This window comes from Penicillium maclennaniae, assembly GCF_028827695.1.
Source record: "Penicillium maclennaniae strain IBT 15551 chromosome Unknown utg000005l:1.0-2652337.0:1.0-2654196.0, whole genome shotgun sequence".
NCBI lineage: Eukaryota > Fungi > Ascomycota > Eurotiomycetes > Eurotiales > Aspergillaceae > Penicillium > Penicillium maclennaniae.
This window is the reverse complement of record NW_026623217.1, coordinates 1,525,369-1,543,275: the sequence shown is the minus strand read 5'-3', so window position 1 is coordinate 1,543,275 and position 17,907 is coordinate 1,525,369. Positions and strand designations below refer to the sequence as shown.

Here is a 17,907-nt window from a genome sequence, read left to right as displayed (position 1 = left end):
TGGAGGAAGTATTTACAAGGAAGTCCTTGCGGCAAGTGACGAAGCTGGCGTGGTTCATGATGTGGAAGAATCAGTGCTTCGAAGCAAGTATACCGCAATCGGAAACAAAGTTTAAGTCGGAGCGTTATCGCCGCAGGAAGACATCACATTACCCAAGTAATGCCGAGATTCCGATCATCTCTGTCAGCGACGAATTCATGATGGATCGACAGTGACTGGAGCGATATGAGATCGACGGTGCATTCACGATAGGCATTGACTTTGCCCATGCCCACTCCAACCATGGAAAGACAGACAATAATGAGCATGATTCGAGATTGTATTGAGTTTTGTGGTGTATAGGAAGGAAGAGCGACTATCGCTCTCAATAGGAGACTCGACTCAAGGGTACTTCGCCTTTCAGCGGTATTTGCAGTCTCCTTCCATGCGCATGTCCGACCCGGCAAACAGCGCTTGTCTCGGCACCGTTAGGATCGAAATACCCACTAGGCAGAAAAACTTAAGGGCCAATAATCGACGGAAAGGGACAGGAATGAAGTCGAGCGTTTCTGGGGCACGAGGCCCGACTGGGCCTTTTCGCCCTTTTGCTCTTTCTGGCTGGCACTCCACTCCGAGTGCCGCCGAGTGCCTCTTATGCACGGGTTTCCGTACATTTTCTTCCCTGCAGGCTGCAGGTCATGATGACCCTCTGGTACATGCTACAATAGTATCGACGATCTGCTGGGATGCTCGGAGATTCAAGGGACCGTGGCTGTACTCCATACTGGCGATAGTACCTGCATGAGTGCCACGACAGGCACGAAATACGAAACACCAAGCACCTAGCACAAGGCACAAGGCACAAGGCACCAGGCAAAACGCCATAGATCTCGGGTACCCGGCCATCGGATCTATTCCGCGGGATAGAAGGAGATGCTAGCCGGTCGCCGCAGGGGAGATGGAATGTGTCACAGACCCATGAAAGGGAGGCAATACCGAGTCCCGTCAGGCCCTAGCCCATGCCAAAGAACTCCACTTGCACAATTGGGGATGATCAGTCCCTGAAAAGCCGTGGTTAGTATGGATGTGCATACTGCAGGCACTTGGCCCCCGAACACGCCCGCTATATGTACCGTGGCTTGGCCGCAGTTTCACTTCCAAGATTTTCAACATCCCAATGGCATAGCGCCTGCTTTCGTGCCTTTTTGTTTCTCTGTTGTCGCCATTTTTTCCATCATCAGTCCTTCATTTTCGCATTGTCCCTCATTTTTCTTTTATAGCATTTGTGTTTCAACGCCGAAGCGTGTTTCTCTGTCTTTTATTGTTTTCAACTCAATAATTTCGGACCTGCTCCATTGCGCCAACTCAACGCGTTTGATCTGGTTTCGCCGCATAACGCCCTAGTTGAATCTCGAAATCAACTCACGGTTCAGCATAATAATAATACAACATGGATTGCTTCCGCCAGATTTACCGGTGCATCAAGTCACCATTCACACGCTCAAGCAAGCAGGGAAGGATCCTTCACATTGTAAGTTGCACCAAGCCACACAAAGTTGAAGGTCTACTGACACAATTGCGGGTAAAGTCAAGCCCAACAGACTTCCGCAAGGAAGAGATTGCCCGCCTGTTTCTCGGACGCCGAGTCAGTCGTGTCGCCCAAGCAAAACCCGGTCGAGCTATCAGTTCTGACACCATCACAGCACCCTGACGTCCCAGAAGAGCCACGAGGCAGCGAAAGACGAGACGAGTATCGAGATGACGCCCTGCCCCCCGTCGGCCAAGGCCAAGATTCAGAGTCACGTCCGGAGATTGAGCGTCAGATTGTCGCAGTCCGGTTCCGAGACCGTTTGAGGCCTTCGCGATGGCTGAGCCCTGTGCGCTCAGCGACGCCTGTGAGCTGCAATGAGAGGCAGGCTTCATCAAATGAGTTGGAAATGTACACCACGGCGGACGAGAAACCGAGGGACACTTGAGGATCCCATCACTCAGTGGAATATTAATGTTTGTGCAGGGAAGGTTGAATGTATTATCACACTAAGAAAGTTGGAACGTCTTTATAGCGGGATTCCTTGGACTCCAAATTTCTTTCCCCCAGCGAGACCTCTGACCTTTGGGTTGCGGTGGAGGACCTGCTTTTCTTTTCAGGATTAGAACTTTTAGATATTGACGGCTCTGGAAGCTCGTCAAGGTCCTCAAATAGCATCTGAACCTTTGACTTGAATTCGGTTTTAAGTTGCGTCTTCGGCCGTGCTGGCCTTGAGATCTCTCTCTCAACCGCAGATGTAGTGTTCCTATGTCTCAGTTGCCGAACTGTGGAAGGCGGCGATGAAGCGGAACTTTGATCTGGAGTATTGCTTTCCAATCGTCTTTGTTGTTTAGTAGCCGTGTAGACATGTCCATCGAGATCATCATCTTCGCCCGATGCCGTCTCCTCATCAACCTCCACATGGTGGATTTCTGCAGCTCGCGATAGCCGGGCAGTTTGAGACCTGCAAGCCATCTGCCTATTGTCAATCTGCGACCCGATTGCTTGTCCAAAGCCCGCAGCAGCTCTCGTAGAAGACTTCAACAGATGGATGCCAAGCAACGAACGTGGCTTATTTGGACTCGTCATAAGACCATGCAAGTGAGTCCCAGCCCAAGTATCATCATCGTCGTCATCGGTATCATCCTTGTCATCTTGGCCCGCAACCTCCTCGACTCCAGCTCTCTGGCGCGTCGCCTGTGCTTCAGCTTCCTTTTTCCTTTGAAGCTCCTTTGACATGGGTGTTCTTCCATCTGTTGGCCTCTCTATGGCGCCCTTTTGTGCCGCACTTTGCGCCTTCGCATCCTTTTTCCGGCGGATGTACTCGGCATAGTGTAAGTGCTGAGTGAATGTTTGTGCGGTTGCGTAGAACTCGTCTTCGACCATTATCCAGGCGTCATCATGATCCAGGCCTTCTACTAAGAATCTAGTTTTGACTCATTAGTCTCTTGTAAACCGTTGGAGGGCTGGAAGTGGGCGCCTACTCTTCGGAGGGACATGGCCGGATTGGAGACGTAGGGGGGCTTTGCGCTTAGAGAGCCTGAGGTCAGCTTGGAGCGAGATCTCATCGAAAGGTGTGCACTTACAAGATCTGAAGAAATCTCTCCTCTCTTCCTGTGGCGGCGCTTTGGGCGTTCTTTCGGGGTCAGACTCGAGCTCCCGCTTGACGCGCTTGCGCGGGGGTAAATTCGATTTTACGCGCGCCTCGTCTTTTGGCTCCAGTAGCCATGGCAATGTCCGAGGCATTGTATCGCACTATAAGATCCCCTTCCAAGTGGTAGAGCGGACTGGTTCTGGTCCGCAGCAAAAGTTTGGGGAAACCAAATTGCGATCGCCGGCAAGATGAGGTCACTGACCGTGGTCGATTCTACTAAACGCGATCACTGGCAAGATGTAATAATGAGGAACATGCTTGGTACACCTCAAGTTTATTGGGTATCAGGGTTCATATCGACAATTTTATGGATTCACGAATAAATGCAGCAAAGTCGATATCCTTTGAACGCCGAAACAAAAGCACCCCCGCCCCCCCCCGAATCAAGGGTCCGGTAGAACGCCATGCAACCAACCCGTGTAAAACGCCGTCCGTAATAAGTATCCCATTTAAACCTCTCCCGGGCGCTTGCTGTTGCAGCTCACGATCTTGACCTTATCAGCCGTGACTTGCGTCTGGTTGTCCAGCTTGAATGTGACGTCCTTGATCAGGAATGTCCAGACTTCGTCGCAAAATCGGTAGGTATCAAGGTGACCCTAAGAGGCAAAAAGAGCGTGGAAATTAGCTTTTCTTTCAAAGAAACGAGCGATGTCTGACTCTCGTCATGCCGCAGCCTAGCCTAGCCTCTGGGCATGACTCCGGCAAGAGGACTCACCTTGAATGTTAGCCTGGCCCGAACCTTGTCCGCCAGAACTTCGGTGACAACGCGGTCAAATGTTGAAAGGATCTTCATGGCGAGCTGCGGCTCGATGCGGCCCTCGTTGATCAAATCATCCAGAGTATCGGTCAAAGACAGGCCGAGGCTAGTCACATCTAGTCAGCTTCGAAGTTACCGGCTTGTGGTAGCCATCCTACCTGCTCCCGCGGTACAGCTCGTAGTAAGCGATCTGAGCGGCCATGATGACTGTGCGAGTAAGCCGACTTGAAGAGATGGAACGAAGGCGAGGTGAGTGTCGAGCGCTCAGTTGTCGGCGGCCAGTGAATCGTGGGGAGGATCATCCACGTGAGATCACGTGGGAGGCTCTTTGCTTATCGTGCTTGACGTCAATTGTCCTGCGACAACTTGAAAACTACAGCTCTTACTTCAACCCCTTTCTCATAAGCTCAGAATGATGCCCAGATACTCTTTCAACAGTCTCACGGGGCCTCGTATGTCTCCTAGCTTCCACCAGTCTTTCTCTCGATCCTTATTTTCATCTTCTTCTCTATTAGCCTCTAAAGGTACGTCGAATAAATGCAATAAACAACACAGCTATCGACAGCAATGTAATATTGACTGGAAATTTCTGTAGAAGACAGCTCACCCAGTGCTGAAAACAAAGTCAACAATCCTAAAAGCGAATCCCAGTCAAGGCCCGAAAAGAAATCTCAAACTACGGAGAATACCAAGACGGTCGCCCAAGCCGATGCAGAGCTTCGCGAACGCCTCGAGAAGATGTCCGGAGAAGGGGAGCATCCGGAATTGAATATGAAGACGGTCAACCGAGTGCAATGAAACGGGGCGTGCGCAATAACATGTTCCGACTGATCTGAAATGTCGCCACTAGCTATTCCCAACATTGGCCACCAGAAACCAACCGTCAGGCCGAGATGGATTAGTGGGAGAGTCATTCTCAACCAAGCGTGCTTGGATCACATCTGCAAAGAGGGACCATGAGTTTTCCGTCAGGAACCGTGATCCTGGAATCGGTAGTCAAATAAGCTTGCGCGAACTGCACTTGGCATCCAAACTGCTGGTCCTAACAACGGTTCTCAGCGAGGCCTGGGATTTTGAGATAAAGGCACAATGCGCGTTACTTCCGAACAAATTCCGGTAAACTTCGGCAAGCCAACGCTGATCATCTTTCATCACGCTGCTTCTCATGGGGTCGCCTAATGTAAATGCGAAGACGTGCAATTCTATCGGAGATGATCTTGAGTTAGCTGCCAGGTTTTTCTTGGTGGCGTGCTTCCGCAAAGTCAATAGTCTGAACCACTTTGAAGACTCTTCCACATCATATGGGCTATCGCAATGTCGTGGATTCATTGGGTCAAGATAGGGAGAAGATCATATAATGCATTTGCGGAATGTTCCAATATTGTCTACCATGTCCAATTGCCGGTCTTCTCATAGCTATAATCCAACCGATTAGAAATTTTTGGTGTAGTTCAGTTGGCGCTCATGTCCGCCTAGAACGCGATCAAAGTACCCGTGGACCGAATGTAGGATGTATGCAGCTAAAATGAATGAAATGTCTCGTGAAGCAATTGCATCAGAGCATTCTTGAGGCAGAAAATCGTAGACATTTTTCTATGCGGGTCCAAATAACAGACAAACCAAGACATTAGCCCATGCAAGACTCGTTCGAATAGACTCCGTTCAAAAGCAGGACCCAGACCTTTCCCAAATCATAAGAAAAAGGTTTCACTTGCTGACAACCATGCCCGCCAGAACACCAGCGCCGATAACGCCTCCGTCAGAGGCTTCTCGTAAAAACACCGATTTTCCTCCCCGCTGCGGGCCAGTGCGCATAATAAGTCGATCGATGTGTTGCTGGCACATCTCTTTGAATTGCGGGTAGTGCTGGATAATACCGCCCGTGTACGCGACCACGAGTTCCTCAGGTCCGGATTGCCAGTCTGCATGCGTGGGTTGCAAGACTGGGACGACATGGCCATGAACATTGTTGCTGAGAAGGGTTGGCGTAGCAGCTGCGTCGGGACCTGGCATTTCGCTGTTGCTTAGAGGGGAAGCGGCGGTCTCGGGGGTATTGCTGTGGCTGTCCTCCTTTAACTCGATCTCGCGACAGCAGGCTAAAAGGCCAATTACAGCTGCTGCGATTAGCCCGGCCGATCGTCGCTGCACTGCTCGGGCGATTTTTCGGAATGCGCCAGCCGTGCGGGCGTCCCAGCGCCAGTCGCTGCTTTCAGGCGTTGGGAGAGACTGGTTTAGGTCTATTGCGAGGTCTTGATCAGAACGTGCACGTGCGACATGGTCGGAAATATATGTCGTTGTCAACGCGTATTCTTGAATAAGATTAGCCGGAAGAATCCGCTTCGATAGGCCCGCAATGTTGGTCAGGTAATCGAAAAGAATCAGGCGGATCAATTCGCCGATATAACGACCTCCCGTCATATATTCGAATGGCTGGAACCCTGGACGTGCACATGCCTTATCCAAGTCCTCGTCCCACTTCGTGGTGATATTCAATTCTCGCAGTGGAGGTGCTGCGCCAGAAATGGTCCACTCGGTGTTGACGATTGTTTGAACAGCTGACGGCTCCATTGCATTGACGCTCTTGGCCTTGGATTCGTGTAGTTCGCTGAGTTTCATCGGGATGGTAGCGTTACACCCCGTGCCAACGATGATACCCATAGCAACTCGGCTATTGGGTAAAGACTTGACGGCATATGCGAGCGAGGCCAAAGTTGCAACGGTGTCGTTTGTAATAGCCTGGATCTTCAACTTTGGTAGGGCAAAGAGCTTTCGACGTTTGGATGAAGGCTCGTCTTCATCATCCGGTCTTCTCGTGTGCTTCTCATATCCATTCAAAAGAATGTTACGTAGATCGAGGTTAGATGTTATAGCAAAGCCTTTACCCATCGGCATCAGCGTAGCTTCAGCCAGCGATTCTTGCCTGATCGATGGTTAGCGCCGAATGGTCATCTCAAGTGATGGGTCATTGGATCTGCCCTAACTTTAGAGCACTCACATAATCGGGAAACTGAATGTGATACCCATATCCAGTTCAGCAGGAATATCCTTTTTGGTAGCGTCCGAGGTCAAGCTCTCTGCCACGACCTCCGCGATGCAGTCCCCAATCCAAGCAAACAAGTCTTCAGCCTTGTCCATCTTCAAATGCTCCTGGATTGGCCATGCTCGCTCCAAAGTCCGTTTCACTCGCTGGCGCTGAGCTTTGCGAATAGTGTGCCTCGACCTCTCTGAAGCATCTGCAGGGCGCACATCGGATTCAACAGCCTCGCCTAGTAACTCGATGAATGCAACACGCAGGTTACTGCCACCTACGTCAATGGCAAGGTAGCGACCCGTCTCTTCACCCGTAGGGAGCTGTGTTACAGGGGTCGGCAGAAACTGCTGATCCGAAGTCAGAGCCAAATGCCGGTATGTGCCGGAGAAGCGGCGTGCCAGTCTATACAAAACCGCCTCCTCTAAAGATAGGGGTGATAGAAAATCGTCAAGTCGCTGTTGATACTCCAAATATTCCCTTTGTAAGGCATCCAGCTCTGCGCTGATATCCTCCTGCTCCTCGTCCTCGATCACGTCGTCATGCATGATGTCACGTTCCTCCTCATTGTCCTTCCCTGATGATATTGAATTGACGGAAGCCATTTTAAGGTGGTGATCAACAGGAGCGGTGTAGACCCAGGGAGACCAGAAAAAATCCTATCGGACCCCCAACCTGAACGGTGTTCACGGGCAGAACAGATGGACAGTGAGCAGCCAAGGAAGATCGTGCCCTTCACAGTGCCCGTGTCCTCAAGGTGACAAGGGAATGCGCAGGTACAGAAAGGACACGACCACGGCAAGTACGGCGAGCGGCCCGACGAGCTAAAATTAAAGTAAAAAGCCCAAGGGGGGCTGACAACGTTAGTGAGGTTGCAAGGGACGGGGAAAACACGGTGACGCGGTCAGGGAGCATTGCGGGGGAAGATGACGAACATGCCAGCACCGATCTTGTGGGGTTTACGTACCCTGGAATTTTAAGGATGGAAGGAGAGAAATCGCAGGAAAATCAAAAGGGAACGCGATCAGGGATCAGGGGAGGTCCAGCTATAAATGACAGCTTTGCTATCCCTTCTGGATGCCTGAGGCACGTGTATACAATTTTCTCGTATCTTTTTTCTTCCGTTTTCTTTTTTTTGGGCTGGTGGTCTCCAAGGTCAAATAAGAAGACAAGAATAAACTCACTTTGTTTATGGTTCGGGAGATGGGGATTTAAATTGGATTCTGCCGGAGAATCAAAGTGGATCCTCCCCTAGTGCATGGGGGGGGGGGGTCTCCCTGGGTATTCTGGAGAGGTCATAGCCTAGGTACACCTAGGAGATAGATAACACTGGGGCAAAAAGTAAGTGACTAGCTACCTATAAAGGGGAGCTTATTGGAGATGCGACCATCGGAGGACACGAGGCGATGCGACGCTGTTCTTTTCCCGGGGCGTGACAACTTAGAAACCCCGGCCCTTCTGTCATCGATTGGATCTCGCTCTCCGTCGGAAACTCTTCCCTACGCCTCGAATGAGAGAAACAGACTGCCTCGTCGAAAGGCACAGGGAATCCAAAGCACTGCCTAGGCAGAGGGGCCATCGTGGTCGGAAATGTTCGACTCCGCGTGCTCATACACCCCCTCCATTGATAAACGGGAACTATGTAACCCTGTCCGGGGCATCTGACGCCTTTGTCGCCTAGCTGGACATGATGTGGACATCAGATACTCTCTCGGTTAGCAAAGTCGGCTACAACTCTCTTTTCTGATCTCCTTCCCCTCTTGACAGTCTAAGCCCATCGGAGGGCGTTGGATCAACGCACTGGCCGCGAGTCAAAATGGCCTTGAGAGTGTGGGGCCCCGATCACGGTTGAGAGAGATGCCAAGTTATCATATTCCAGTCGTGCCATTCGCCGAGGAGTCCCATCGATCTATGGCCTGGAGAATTCGGGAATAACCGTGTGCGCGAAACAACGGGTGGGTTTGCTCCTCCACCGGGGCCTCGATCGTTCGCTGACGCCCAGCCACCTGTTGCCGACAGCTTCCTACTGGAGCGGAGTGCACCCTCGTTTGGAGAAATGGGCGCTTTTTGTCATTGTTTCATCCGAGTTGATCACCTGGTTCTTGTCATCATTGGGCCTCTGTGCGCCTCTGTGCGCCTCAGACAAGCCGAGGAGCCTCACAGATCCGAGCTGGACGCGCTAAAGATGGCTCATCTGGGTCGGGAAATGTGAACGACAAACTTGGTTCACGGGCAGACACCAAAGTCAAAAGCTTGGGCACCAATATTTCATGATTCAGAGCCTCCGAGATCGGAGATGGATTTGAATTAGGATTCGATGTCGATGGCTCTTGGATGGCTCCGCCCCAAATCTTACTGGTGTTTTACCGATTCCATTTGGGAAGGTCGTCAATGTCGCGTGGTATCTGGAGCCGGCCGACCTAATGCATGAGGAGTCCTTCGGGACTTGCAACCCGAAGCTTTGTTTCAAAATATTTAAAATGATGCTTGGTCACTCTTCCCCGATCTATGTTTAAGCCTTTGATGGTGGGACATCTCTCATGGATGCGTTCATCCACCTTCACTTGATACGAATGGAGCTTTGCTCTTTCTCTGGCAGGTGTCGATGTGCTTATGGTCGAAGCGATAGTTCTGCGCATCATTCTATCTGATAGGATCAAGGTGGATCTGGATCTGTGCACTTGGGTTCACCGGTTGCCTTAATTCTTGACGACACTTGACCACATCAGGAGATTGATCCGAAAACGGGCTTGCCAAACTTTATCGATGGCGTGCCTATCTACCTTGTCTGATCATCATAAATACCAGGATATTGACGGAGAACAGATGCCAGCACACCTCGTCATGAAGATGACTAGCTTCGCTTCATGTCAGGGTTATGGATAGTCTAGGGCTTACTGTTTCGCCGGATATATTTGAAAAGTATTCATCGCAATCTTAGGCTATCTAGTGTAGATGGGAGATGCTAATGCGGGGACTTCACTGGATAATCTATAGGAGCCAAAGGTCCACCTTGGGAAACCTAGAGACACTCATTTTGTTGATGACTATCAAGCCCGTTCTCTGGAAGCTCATTTTTGACTAACGAGTGCGTATAACCTACAATACATATGACCTCGGACCATTCTGAGTGTGGATCTCACTGTTGTAAATCAGCTGGCTGATGGCAGATCTGACCGCGTGGAAAGCCCTGTTATGTAACGGGGTGGCGCATGACTGGGAAGGGGCTAGGCCACCTCGGTACGCGCTTCTTTTTTCCTCAGGACCAACGTCACCTCTATCGACATCTCAACAGACGCCATGGAAAAATTACCCATTCATACTGGGGATGCAGAGGCGTCCGACCCAAAGAACCCATCTGATTCCCGACGCGACAAATCCATCCCGCCCTACCGCATCGTCATTGCCGCGGGCTTCCTCATCTGCTGGTATTTGTTCATCAAGCTAGCACCCACAACGGAAATCTCACATGGATGTATGAAACACCATGCTCCAGGGTCTACAGGCTCGGAGATTCCCCAAAGCTGGGCCCCTGGCACGCCTAACCAAACATGGGAAGAGTTCAACAAACAACCGCAAACAGACCTGGCAGACACCAGAATCCCGCTCGAGGCCCATATCATGAGCAAGTGCCCTGACGCGCAAGTTTGTCTCCAAAAGCTGGTTCTGCCTGCCATGGAGCAGATCAGCGACAAGGTTGACTTCAAGCTATCCTTCATTGCGAGGTCAGCACTCCACTTTCTCTAAATGCATGTCAAATTTGCTTACAGTAACGCGTACACAGTGTCACAAATGACTCCTCCGAAATCAAGTGCATGCACGGCCCAGCTGAATGTATCGGCGATATGCTCATCCTATGCGCGGCCAACCTGCCATTCCCTCCCACCGACGACGAAGCCCCGGTGCCCCAATCATACCCACGCACCCCAATAATCCGGTCACTGGGCTTCGCAAACTGCCTGATCAACGAATACCAGCGTATCCCCGAACGCGAATTTGTGCACCAGTGTGCATTGGAATACGGCATCGACTTCGAAGCGCTGAACCAATGTGCCAGCCAACAGAACGATGATCCGGATCATGGCGAGAACGGAGGCCCTCCTCTTAGTGGGATTGCTCTTTTGCGGAAGAGTGCGCTGCACTCATCTAGTGTCGATGCAGAGACGAGCTGCACCGTTCGCCTGGATGACAAAACATGGTGTATCCATGACAGCGGCGCTTGGAAGGATTGTACCCAAGATGGCAGTGACCCACGGGTGCTCGCTGCTGAGGTCAAACGTCTCTATGCGGAAAGAAACTGAGATCTCAGTCTAGCGTCCTCTTTCTACTCCTTCAGCAAGGCTAGTTCAATGAATATGCTGTTAATGATATTGACTCTGAACAAAATACGCAAGCTCCTGATCCACCTCTATTTATTTCAAAATCGAATGGTCTTATGAGCGGCACAAATAAAAGCCTGGGGTCTGGGCTTTAGGCACTACAGAGTCTATCCTGTTGCATAAGAGGTTCTGATCGCTGCCATGGGAAAGTAATTATTACTTGATACCTTCTTTACTTGTTGCTATGATCCTTGGATTCGTCGAAAAGCACATCAGGATTAAAACTGAAGTTGCTAATTCGTTGGCATTAAGTCTGGTAGCATGTTTCTGACTTTTATGGGCGATGGCTATCCCTCATATCTTCATCAAGTATCGAGCGTTTCATTCTTAAGCAGTTGCATATGCGGTCGTTACCTACTGGTTGGACACACTGATGGTCTTCAGCTCGCCAGGCACCATCGTCATTCATCACCCACATCTTGTTATGCTGAGCTTCGACAAAGAGTTGGTCCACACAATTCCCCCAGCTTATTGTCACCCAACTTCCTCCCTCTAAATTCTCGTCCTCTCGCATTTATTCTGGACTCATCGAGTTTCGTCATCCTGAATTCAGCATCAGAGATTTCATCCTTGTTCAAATTAGTATCATCATCAAAGTGCTCGTAATTGTCGAAATGGATTCAAGAGAAGCCAGGTTATCACTCGAGTATGGCCTGAAAAGAGAGCTAAGCGAGATCTTGCTGAAGATTCTCGACACTTTTCGAAAACTTAATCTGATCTGTCATGCTCTGAAAATTACTTGTACTCTGTTCCAGGTTATTCAACGCTTTAGTGTGCTTGGGCATCATGAGTCTACCATTTACGATAGTCTCCTGCTTGAGCTGTAGAACGTGAATGATTTGAGATGCAATGTTGCTCTTCTGGGTCTGTTCCTAGATAAGTGCGTGATCAAAGAGAATAGGCCTAGTCGAATTGACAGCTAGGTTTTATCGCGACTTCTCTTTTCGCGCAGAAATTCATCGATAAACTTGTGTTTCTTGAATACGGATCTTTAATGCTCTCTTGTTCGCCTGATCTCTGATCTTCAACTCATGAACAGTTAGCCACCATTCTAGCAAAGCGAGAGCCTACGGGGCTGCCATCCTCACTGAGCAAGTTTCTCAGCTCGACACTACCTTCATAGAATCTGCTGGCTCGATGGGAAACAAAACCATCCTCGACAGACCTTTCCAGGCTGAGGCAAACCAGGTCAATGAACCTCTGGACAAACTCATTCAAGTCTACCACGCTGCCAAGGCTGAGTACTATCTCGGAGACGCCAACAAGTCTGGAATCTCGGACAAATCGACAGACAAATTCACAAACGTCCGCTTCCTTCGAGACACCGCAGAGAACCTTCTTCGATGCCTCAAGGCTCAGATAAAGGATCATCCCCTGATCCCAGAGGTCGAGCGCGTGGTCACTGCCAGCTGCGAGCATGCTGAGCGTTTGGCTGGTGGACGCAAGCGTATCTTTGAGGATCCTGAGAACGAGCAACTGGCTCGTCACCGCAACACTCGGCGACACAATCAAGAAAATAAGACCAGTCTTCACCCGAGTCACCCCTCTACCGGTTATCAGGGCACTCAAGCCGAACCTTCGAAGAGAGCGCGCACTTCCCAACCCGTTGATCGTTACCGCGGCGAAGCTTACAAGGCGGATTGGCATACCGGTCGTGCCTATGAGCGAACTGAGCGTACTGACCGTGGCCATGCCCATGGCCGCCCTACCCGCGATCATCATCGTCGTGATCGCCCTGCTGTCCGTGATCGTGAAAGCTCTCGTGCCGAACCCGCCGATCATGCTGTGAACGTTGAGCACGCCGGAACTACTCGTCACTCTGATCGTGGTGACCTCTTCGACCGCACTGAACCCTTCGGCCTCCACGACGAAGGCCATAGCGGAAGTAATGCAAGACTGTCCCCAGAATGAAGTTTGTACCATGTTCACAGTAATGCAGCAGAGAGGACACGGGATCGTATTCGAACGAGATCTTGCAAACTTCGAGACTGGCCAGGAGAGTTTGTAGCAGACGGCCAGCGTTTTTACTACTCATTACTTAATTCCCAATTTTATTCCTGATTCTCCTCAAGATCTTTCAAAATCTACGAAATCAAAGAATCAACTATAAACTCAGCCTTGCCATCGCGCTAACCCACGTGCCCCACGTGCATGTTTACTTAAGCGCGTCCTAGGACCTTACCTTGCTTCTCTGATCCTTGACGCAAAAAGTTCGTGGCCAGGAGGTGCTGGATCTGGATTTGCATCTCTGTGAGGCAGAGAGTCGAATCTAGGTCAAAACCCAGCACCCAACTGCCGAAGCTCATGCCCAGCATGGCTAGTCTTCATCTGCCCCCGTCTGCGGGGAACGCCTCCTCCGACTCGAGCCCCTCGAACCCTCGATACACGCCCGTTTCCAATTCCGACGATGATTCACTGATGCAAAGGTCTGGAAAATCATCTGCTGGACAGCTGAAGCTGCAGACCGATTTTGGGGACTCGGTAGAGGTCGGTGGACCCGTCGAGGAAGGCGATGAGGAGATTGCGTACGAGTCGGGCGAGGAGCTAGAGGGGAAAAAGGCGAGGAGGAGGACCAAGGCGCCCAAATATACTCTTGATGAGGAAAGAGAGGTTGTGCGGAGCTTCGATCGGAGATTAGTGCCGTTTCTGGCTCTTCTCTATCTCCTCTCTTTCCTGGATCGGTCCAGTATGTTGAGCTATTTTGCTCCAGCGGTTCAAGACGTGCGCTGATTGTTGCTTTTAGACATCGGGAACGCAAAGATTGCCGGGCTAGAGGAGGATCTTCAACTCTCGTCTTCGCAGTATGAATGGCTGCTGACTGCATTCTACATTACGTATATCGTCTTCGAGTGGATGACGCTCATGTACCGACTCGTCCCGCCGCATATTTACATCTCCCTCTGCGTTTTTGGCTGGGGAATAGTGGCTTCGTTTCAATGTCTAGCTACCTCGTTCGAGGGCTTAGTTGTTCTGCGCGCTTTGCTCGGAATCACAGAAGCTGCATTTGGACCGGGGGTTCCTTTTTACCTGTCGCTTTTCTATAAGCGTCAGGAATTGGCCCTCCGAAATGGACTATTCATTTCTGCGGCGCCATTGGCAACTTCGTTTGCCAGTAGTCTCGCGTGGGTGATAGTCAAATGCAGCAACGATGGTCCCATCTCTCCGTGGCGTATCCTCTTCCTGGTAGAGGGGTTCCCGAGTGTGATCGTCGCTGTTTTTGCCTGGGCGATCATTCCTGATTCTCCTGGTCGTGCACGATTTCTCACTCGTCGGCAAAGAGTCGTGGCTAGACTGCGTCTCGAGGAGAACAAGCCAAACTATCAGAATGCGCCAGAGAAGCGTTTCAATTGGCGCGAGATTGTCAAGACGGCTTCAGATCCCAAGGCGTACATGGCTGCTGTGAGGTTTTTCCCTCCAAGATATTTGAACAAGAGCTGACCCCATGCACAGTTCATGTTCTTCAGCTGTAACGTTGCGTTCAGCTCAATGCCAGTCTTTCTACCCACCATAATCAAAGAGTAAGTCTAAGCCCGAATTATTCTTTCAAGCGCAACTTCTCTAACTCATCTCAGCATGGGCTACTCATCTCTCCACTCCCAAGCTCTGTCTGCCCCACCATACCTATTCGCCTTCATAGTGGTCCTCATAACAGCCTACTTCTCCGACCGCACACGCACTCGCAGCACCTACCTGATAGCCCATGCCCTACTCTCCTCCCTCTCCTACCTCTGCATCGCCTTAACAGGCTACTTCCACACCCACCTGACCCCGTCCCTACACACCTTCATCCGCTATATCTGCGTCTACCCAGCCGTGGCGGGCTTTTTCTCGGCTATTACCTTGATCATCACCTGGTCAATGGACAACAGGACTGAAAAGGAAGGTAAAGGTGCTAGTATTGCCATTTTGAATATCATTGGCCAGTGCGGGCCGCTGCTTGGGACGAGACTGTATCCGCAGAGTGATGGACCATGGTACGTGAAGGGCATGGCGGTTTGTTCTTTCTTTATGCTGGTTGTTGCTGTTTTGGCGGTTGGGTTGAGGGTGCTTTTGCAACGCGAGAACCGAGTCCAGGCTGGATCGCTGGATGGTGCGAAGGGAAGGGAGAGGGATGGGCTTATGGGTGGCGGGCGGAGGAGTGATTTAGAGGGACACACTGGTAACCAGAGACTTGTATATATTATTTGATGAAATCTCGGGCATTTAGCGTAAATCAGGTTTGTTTGCAATTTTGGTTATACCCCCTAATTTGAGCTCTTTCCCAAAAATTGAATCCTGAATTCTCAAGATTTGCCCAGTGACGCGATGCTATTTAGACTTTGGCGTAGATTTATCAATCGACATTGGTGGTAGGGAACCCTTGAAAAGGTCAACAACATGATTTTCTAGAAGGCGGTTGTGATCGATCACACAAGACATTATCAAATTTTTTTTTTTATGGAGACACCCTGAAAAGTAATAAAACAAGACTTAGGAAGAAAAGTAAAAAGATACCCCAAACTATATCGAGAAAGAATTGGAGTTTAAAAGAAGAGGCCCTTTTAGATTAACTTCTCGGGAGGGCTGTATACATCCCGAGCCTAGAATTGCGGGATACCGAGAAACAGTCCAAGAGGCGATTCCATCCCATGCGACTATGTACAAAGCCTGCATCGGCGCGTATGTAGTATGCTATAACGAAGCAATTTTTCCAAAAACGAAGAACTCAAATCAAATGCGCCATGTCTGAGTGCCCAATGAACTCCATTGCCGACCCTGTTAAACCAAGAATGGGTTTCCATTCGTGAATTTACCAAGCCGTGTGGCCGCCGTCAATGAGAAGGGTGCTACCAGTCATGAAGCTGCTAGCATCGGACAGGCAGAAGAGAGCCGAACCCCGGAACTCTTCTGGCATAGCTGAGGCGGCCCAGCATATTCTCCGCCTCCCAGGTAGCACGGGCTGCTGGGTTTTGCTTGAAGACCTCGTCGACCATTGGGGTGATGATGTGGCCTGGGCAAAGAGAATTTACACGGATACCGTGGCGACCCCATTCCATGGCGAGGGAGCGAGCGAGTTGGATGACCGCCGCTTTGGAGCTATTGTAGACCGGGGACGTCATGCCTTTGTTGGCGATGAGGCCCGACATGGAGGCGACGAGGAGGATGGAACCTTTTTGTTGGTAATTGAACATTTGACGCGCGGCAGCGGTGGCGGAGTTGAAAACACCATTGTAGTTGATGGACATGACATCGTCCAGGGCTTGCTCGGAATGCTCAAGGGCGCTCTGGAGATGGTTGATGCCAGCAGCGGCGACGAGACCGTCTAGGCGTTGGTGTTCTGCGGCAATAGCAGCCATGGTGTTGTTAACCTCGGTATTATTGCGGACGTCGATGCGAATATATTCGAGAGTGCCGCCGTACTGGGTTTCGGCTTTTTCTTTGGCGACCATAAACTCGGGACAGGGGGTGTCGAGCCGGTCCAGGCAGTAGACTTTCGCACCAGCTTCAATCAGGGCCTCGGCCATGGAGAGTCCGAGACCACGGCCACCACCAGTGATGGCGTAAACACGGCCCTCCATGTCGAATTCGCTGAATCGCTTGGCATTGCGCAGGTCTTTCTTGGAGGGAAGCTTGTTTTGGATGTGCTCGGGCTTTTGAGAGATCTTGTTGATGTCTTGTGGATTGAAAGCACTCTTGGTGCCTGAGTAGAGGCGGGTCGCGGACGAAGCGAGAACACGAGGAGCATTGATCGCAGGACCGGCGAAGCGAAGTCGAGCAGGAGCCCAGCAGCGGGCCAGATTGAAGGACATTGCGATGATGATGAAATCACGAAGTAAAGGCTATGACACAGGGTATATAAAAGAGGACAAGGGTACCTCAGAATGAATGAGGAGAGAAGAGAGGAGAGTAGGGGAGAGTATATCTAGAAAGAAGCCAGATTACGACAGAATGCAACAGCAAATTCGGATGACCTGCTCATGATGTCTAGCACCAAGAGTTTTTTATGTCCAGGGAGAACCGGATCGGTACTTCCCTGATTAACCTACCGAAACCAAGATAGCAGCAGCAAAAATAAAGCCTGGAAAAAAAAAAGTCCCCAAATAAAAATCAAGAACAAGAACAAGAACAAGCTCACAAGGTACGTGACCAAGTAGAACAGCTTTGACATCCAAAATCCCGACAAATCGACGGGAGCATCCTCGGACTCGCTTACCCCGGGAGCGTTAGGTGGTTTCTAGACCTCTGGAAATTGGACCGACAGGGCGGAATGAGATCCCGGGGCATTGACAGCTCACCGATAGCCCCCACGAAAAAAAAAATTCCACGACAGCTAAACAAGGAGCATAGAACAGCTGAAAACGGCGAACCTTTCGAAGGCTTCGATGATATGGCCCACTGCGAATCCGAGGTATGATCTGCAAGTATGCCTTTGTTCTACGAAAAGTACCCTGGGAAGCCGAGTGCCCGATCTGCGATGGCCAACAATGTGCTCCGGATTGGCAGATCGCTATAAGCCCTAACTGACTTCTAGAGTCTCAGCTTCGGACGCGAGTCTTTGCAGAGCTGGATCAGATTTAAAAAAAAAAAAAGGCTAAAAGGTAG

The 17,907-nt window shown here is 50.5% G+C and overlaps 9 protein-coding genes across 9 annotated transcripts; 5 read left to right on the top strand and 4 right to left on the bottom strand.

Moving 5' to 3' along the window:
• Positions 1-1,429: 1,429 nt before the first annotated feature.
• N7477_005805 (uncharacterized protein) lies at positions 1,430-1,955 on the top strand (the record flags this gene model as incomplete). The annotated part of the gene is made up of 2 exons (XM_056967468.1): positions 1,430-1,510; positions 1,581-1,955. The coding sequence occupies 2 exons, from the start codon at positions 1,430-1,432 to the stop codon at positions 1,953-1,955; spliced, it is 456 nt and encodes a 151-aa protein (XP_056822222.1).
• Positions 1,956-2,011: 56 nt separating this feature from the next.
• On the bottom strand, positions 2,012-3,253 carry N7477_005804 (uncharacterized protein; the record flags this gene model as incomplete). The annotated part of the gene is made up of 2 exons (XM_056967467.1): positions 2,012-2,922; positions 2,992-3,253. The coding sequence occupies 2 exons, from the start codon at positions 3,251-3,253 to the stop codon at positions 2,012-2,014; spliced, it is 1,173 nt and encodes a 390-aa protein (XP_056822221.1).
• Positions 3,254-3,610: 357 nt separating this feature from the next.
• Positions 3,611-4,120, bottom strand: N7477_005803 (transcription initiation factor IIA subunit gamma; the record flags this gene model as incomplete). Its single annotated transcript, XM_056967466.1, has 3 exons — positions 3,611-3,757; positions 3,877-4,024; positions 4,077-4,120. 3 exons carry the CDS (start codon positions 4,118-4,120, stop codon positions 3,611-3,613), a joined length of 339 nt encoding a protein of 112 aa, XP_056822220.1.
• Position 4,121: 1 nt separating this feature from the next.
• Positions 4,122-4,716, top strand: N7477_005802 (uncharacterized protein; the record flags this gene model as incomplete). Its single annotated transcript, XM_056967465.1, has 2 exons — positions 4,122-4,167; positions 4,514-4,716. 2 exons carry the CDS (start codon positions 4,122-4,124, stop codon positions 4,714-4,716), a joined length of 249 nt encoding a protein of 82 aa, XP_056822219.1.
• A 909-nt stretch (positions 4,717-5,625) lies between these two features.
• Positions 5,626-7,551, bottom strand: N7477_005801 (hexokinase family protein; the record flags this gene model as incomplete). Its single annotated transcript, XM_056967464.1, has 2 exons — positions 5,626-6,838; positions 6,914-7,551. The coding sequence occupies 2 exons, from the start codon at positions 7,549-7,551 to the stop codon at positions 5,626-5,628; spliced, it is 1,851 nt and encodes a 616-aa protein (XP_056822218.1).
• Positions 7,552-10,246: 2,695 nt separating this feature from the next.
• On the top strand, positions 10,247-11,247 carry N7477_005800 (GILT family protein; the record flags this gene model as incomplete). Its single annotated transcript, XM_056967463.1, has 2 exons — positions 10,247-10,671; positions 10,731-11,247. 2 exons carry the CDS (start codon positions 10,247-10,249, stop codon positions 11,245-11,247), a joined length of 942 nt encoding a protein of 313 aa, XP_056822217.1.
• Positions 11,248-12,462: 1,215 nt separating this feature from the next.
• On the top strand, positions 12,463-13,236 carry N7477_005799 (uncharacterized protein; the record flags this gene model as incomplete). Its single annotated transcript, XM_056967462.1, has 1 exon — positions 12,463-13,236. The coding sequence occupies one exon, from the start codon at positions 12,463-12,465 to the stop codon at positions 13,234-13,236; it is 774 nt and encodes a 257-aa protein (XP_056822216.1).
• Positions 13,237-13,629: 393 nt separating this feature from the next.
• On the top strand, positions 13,630-15,513 carry N7477_005798 (uncharacterized protein; the record flags this gene model as incomplete). Its single annotated transcript, XM_056967461.1, has 4 exons — positions 13,630-14,011; positions 14,069-14,724; positions 14,776-14,843; positions 14,898-15,513. 4 exons carry the CDS (start codon positions 13,630-13,632, stop codon positions 15,511-15,513), a joined length of 1,722 nt encoding a protein of 573 aa, XP_056822215.1.
• A 656-nt stretch (positions 15,514-16,169) lies between these two features.
• On the bottom strand, positions 16,170-17,114 carry N7477_005797 (putative short chain dehydrogenase/oxidoreductase; the record flags this gene model as incomplete). The annotated part of the gene is made up of 1 exon (XM_056967460.1): positions 16,170-17,114. The coding sequence occupies one exon, from the start codon at positions 17,112-17,114 to the stop codon at positions 16,170-16,172; it is 945 nt and encodes a 314-aa protein (XP_056822214.1).
• Between the last annotated feature and the right edge of the window lie 793 nt (positions 17,115-17,907).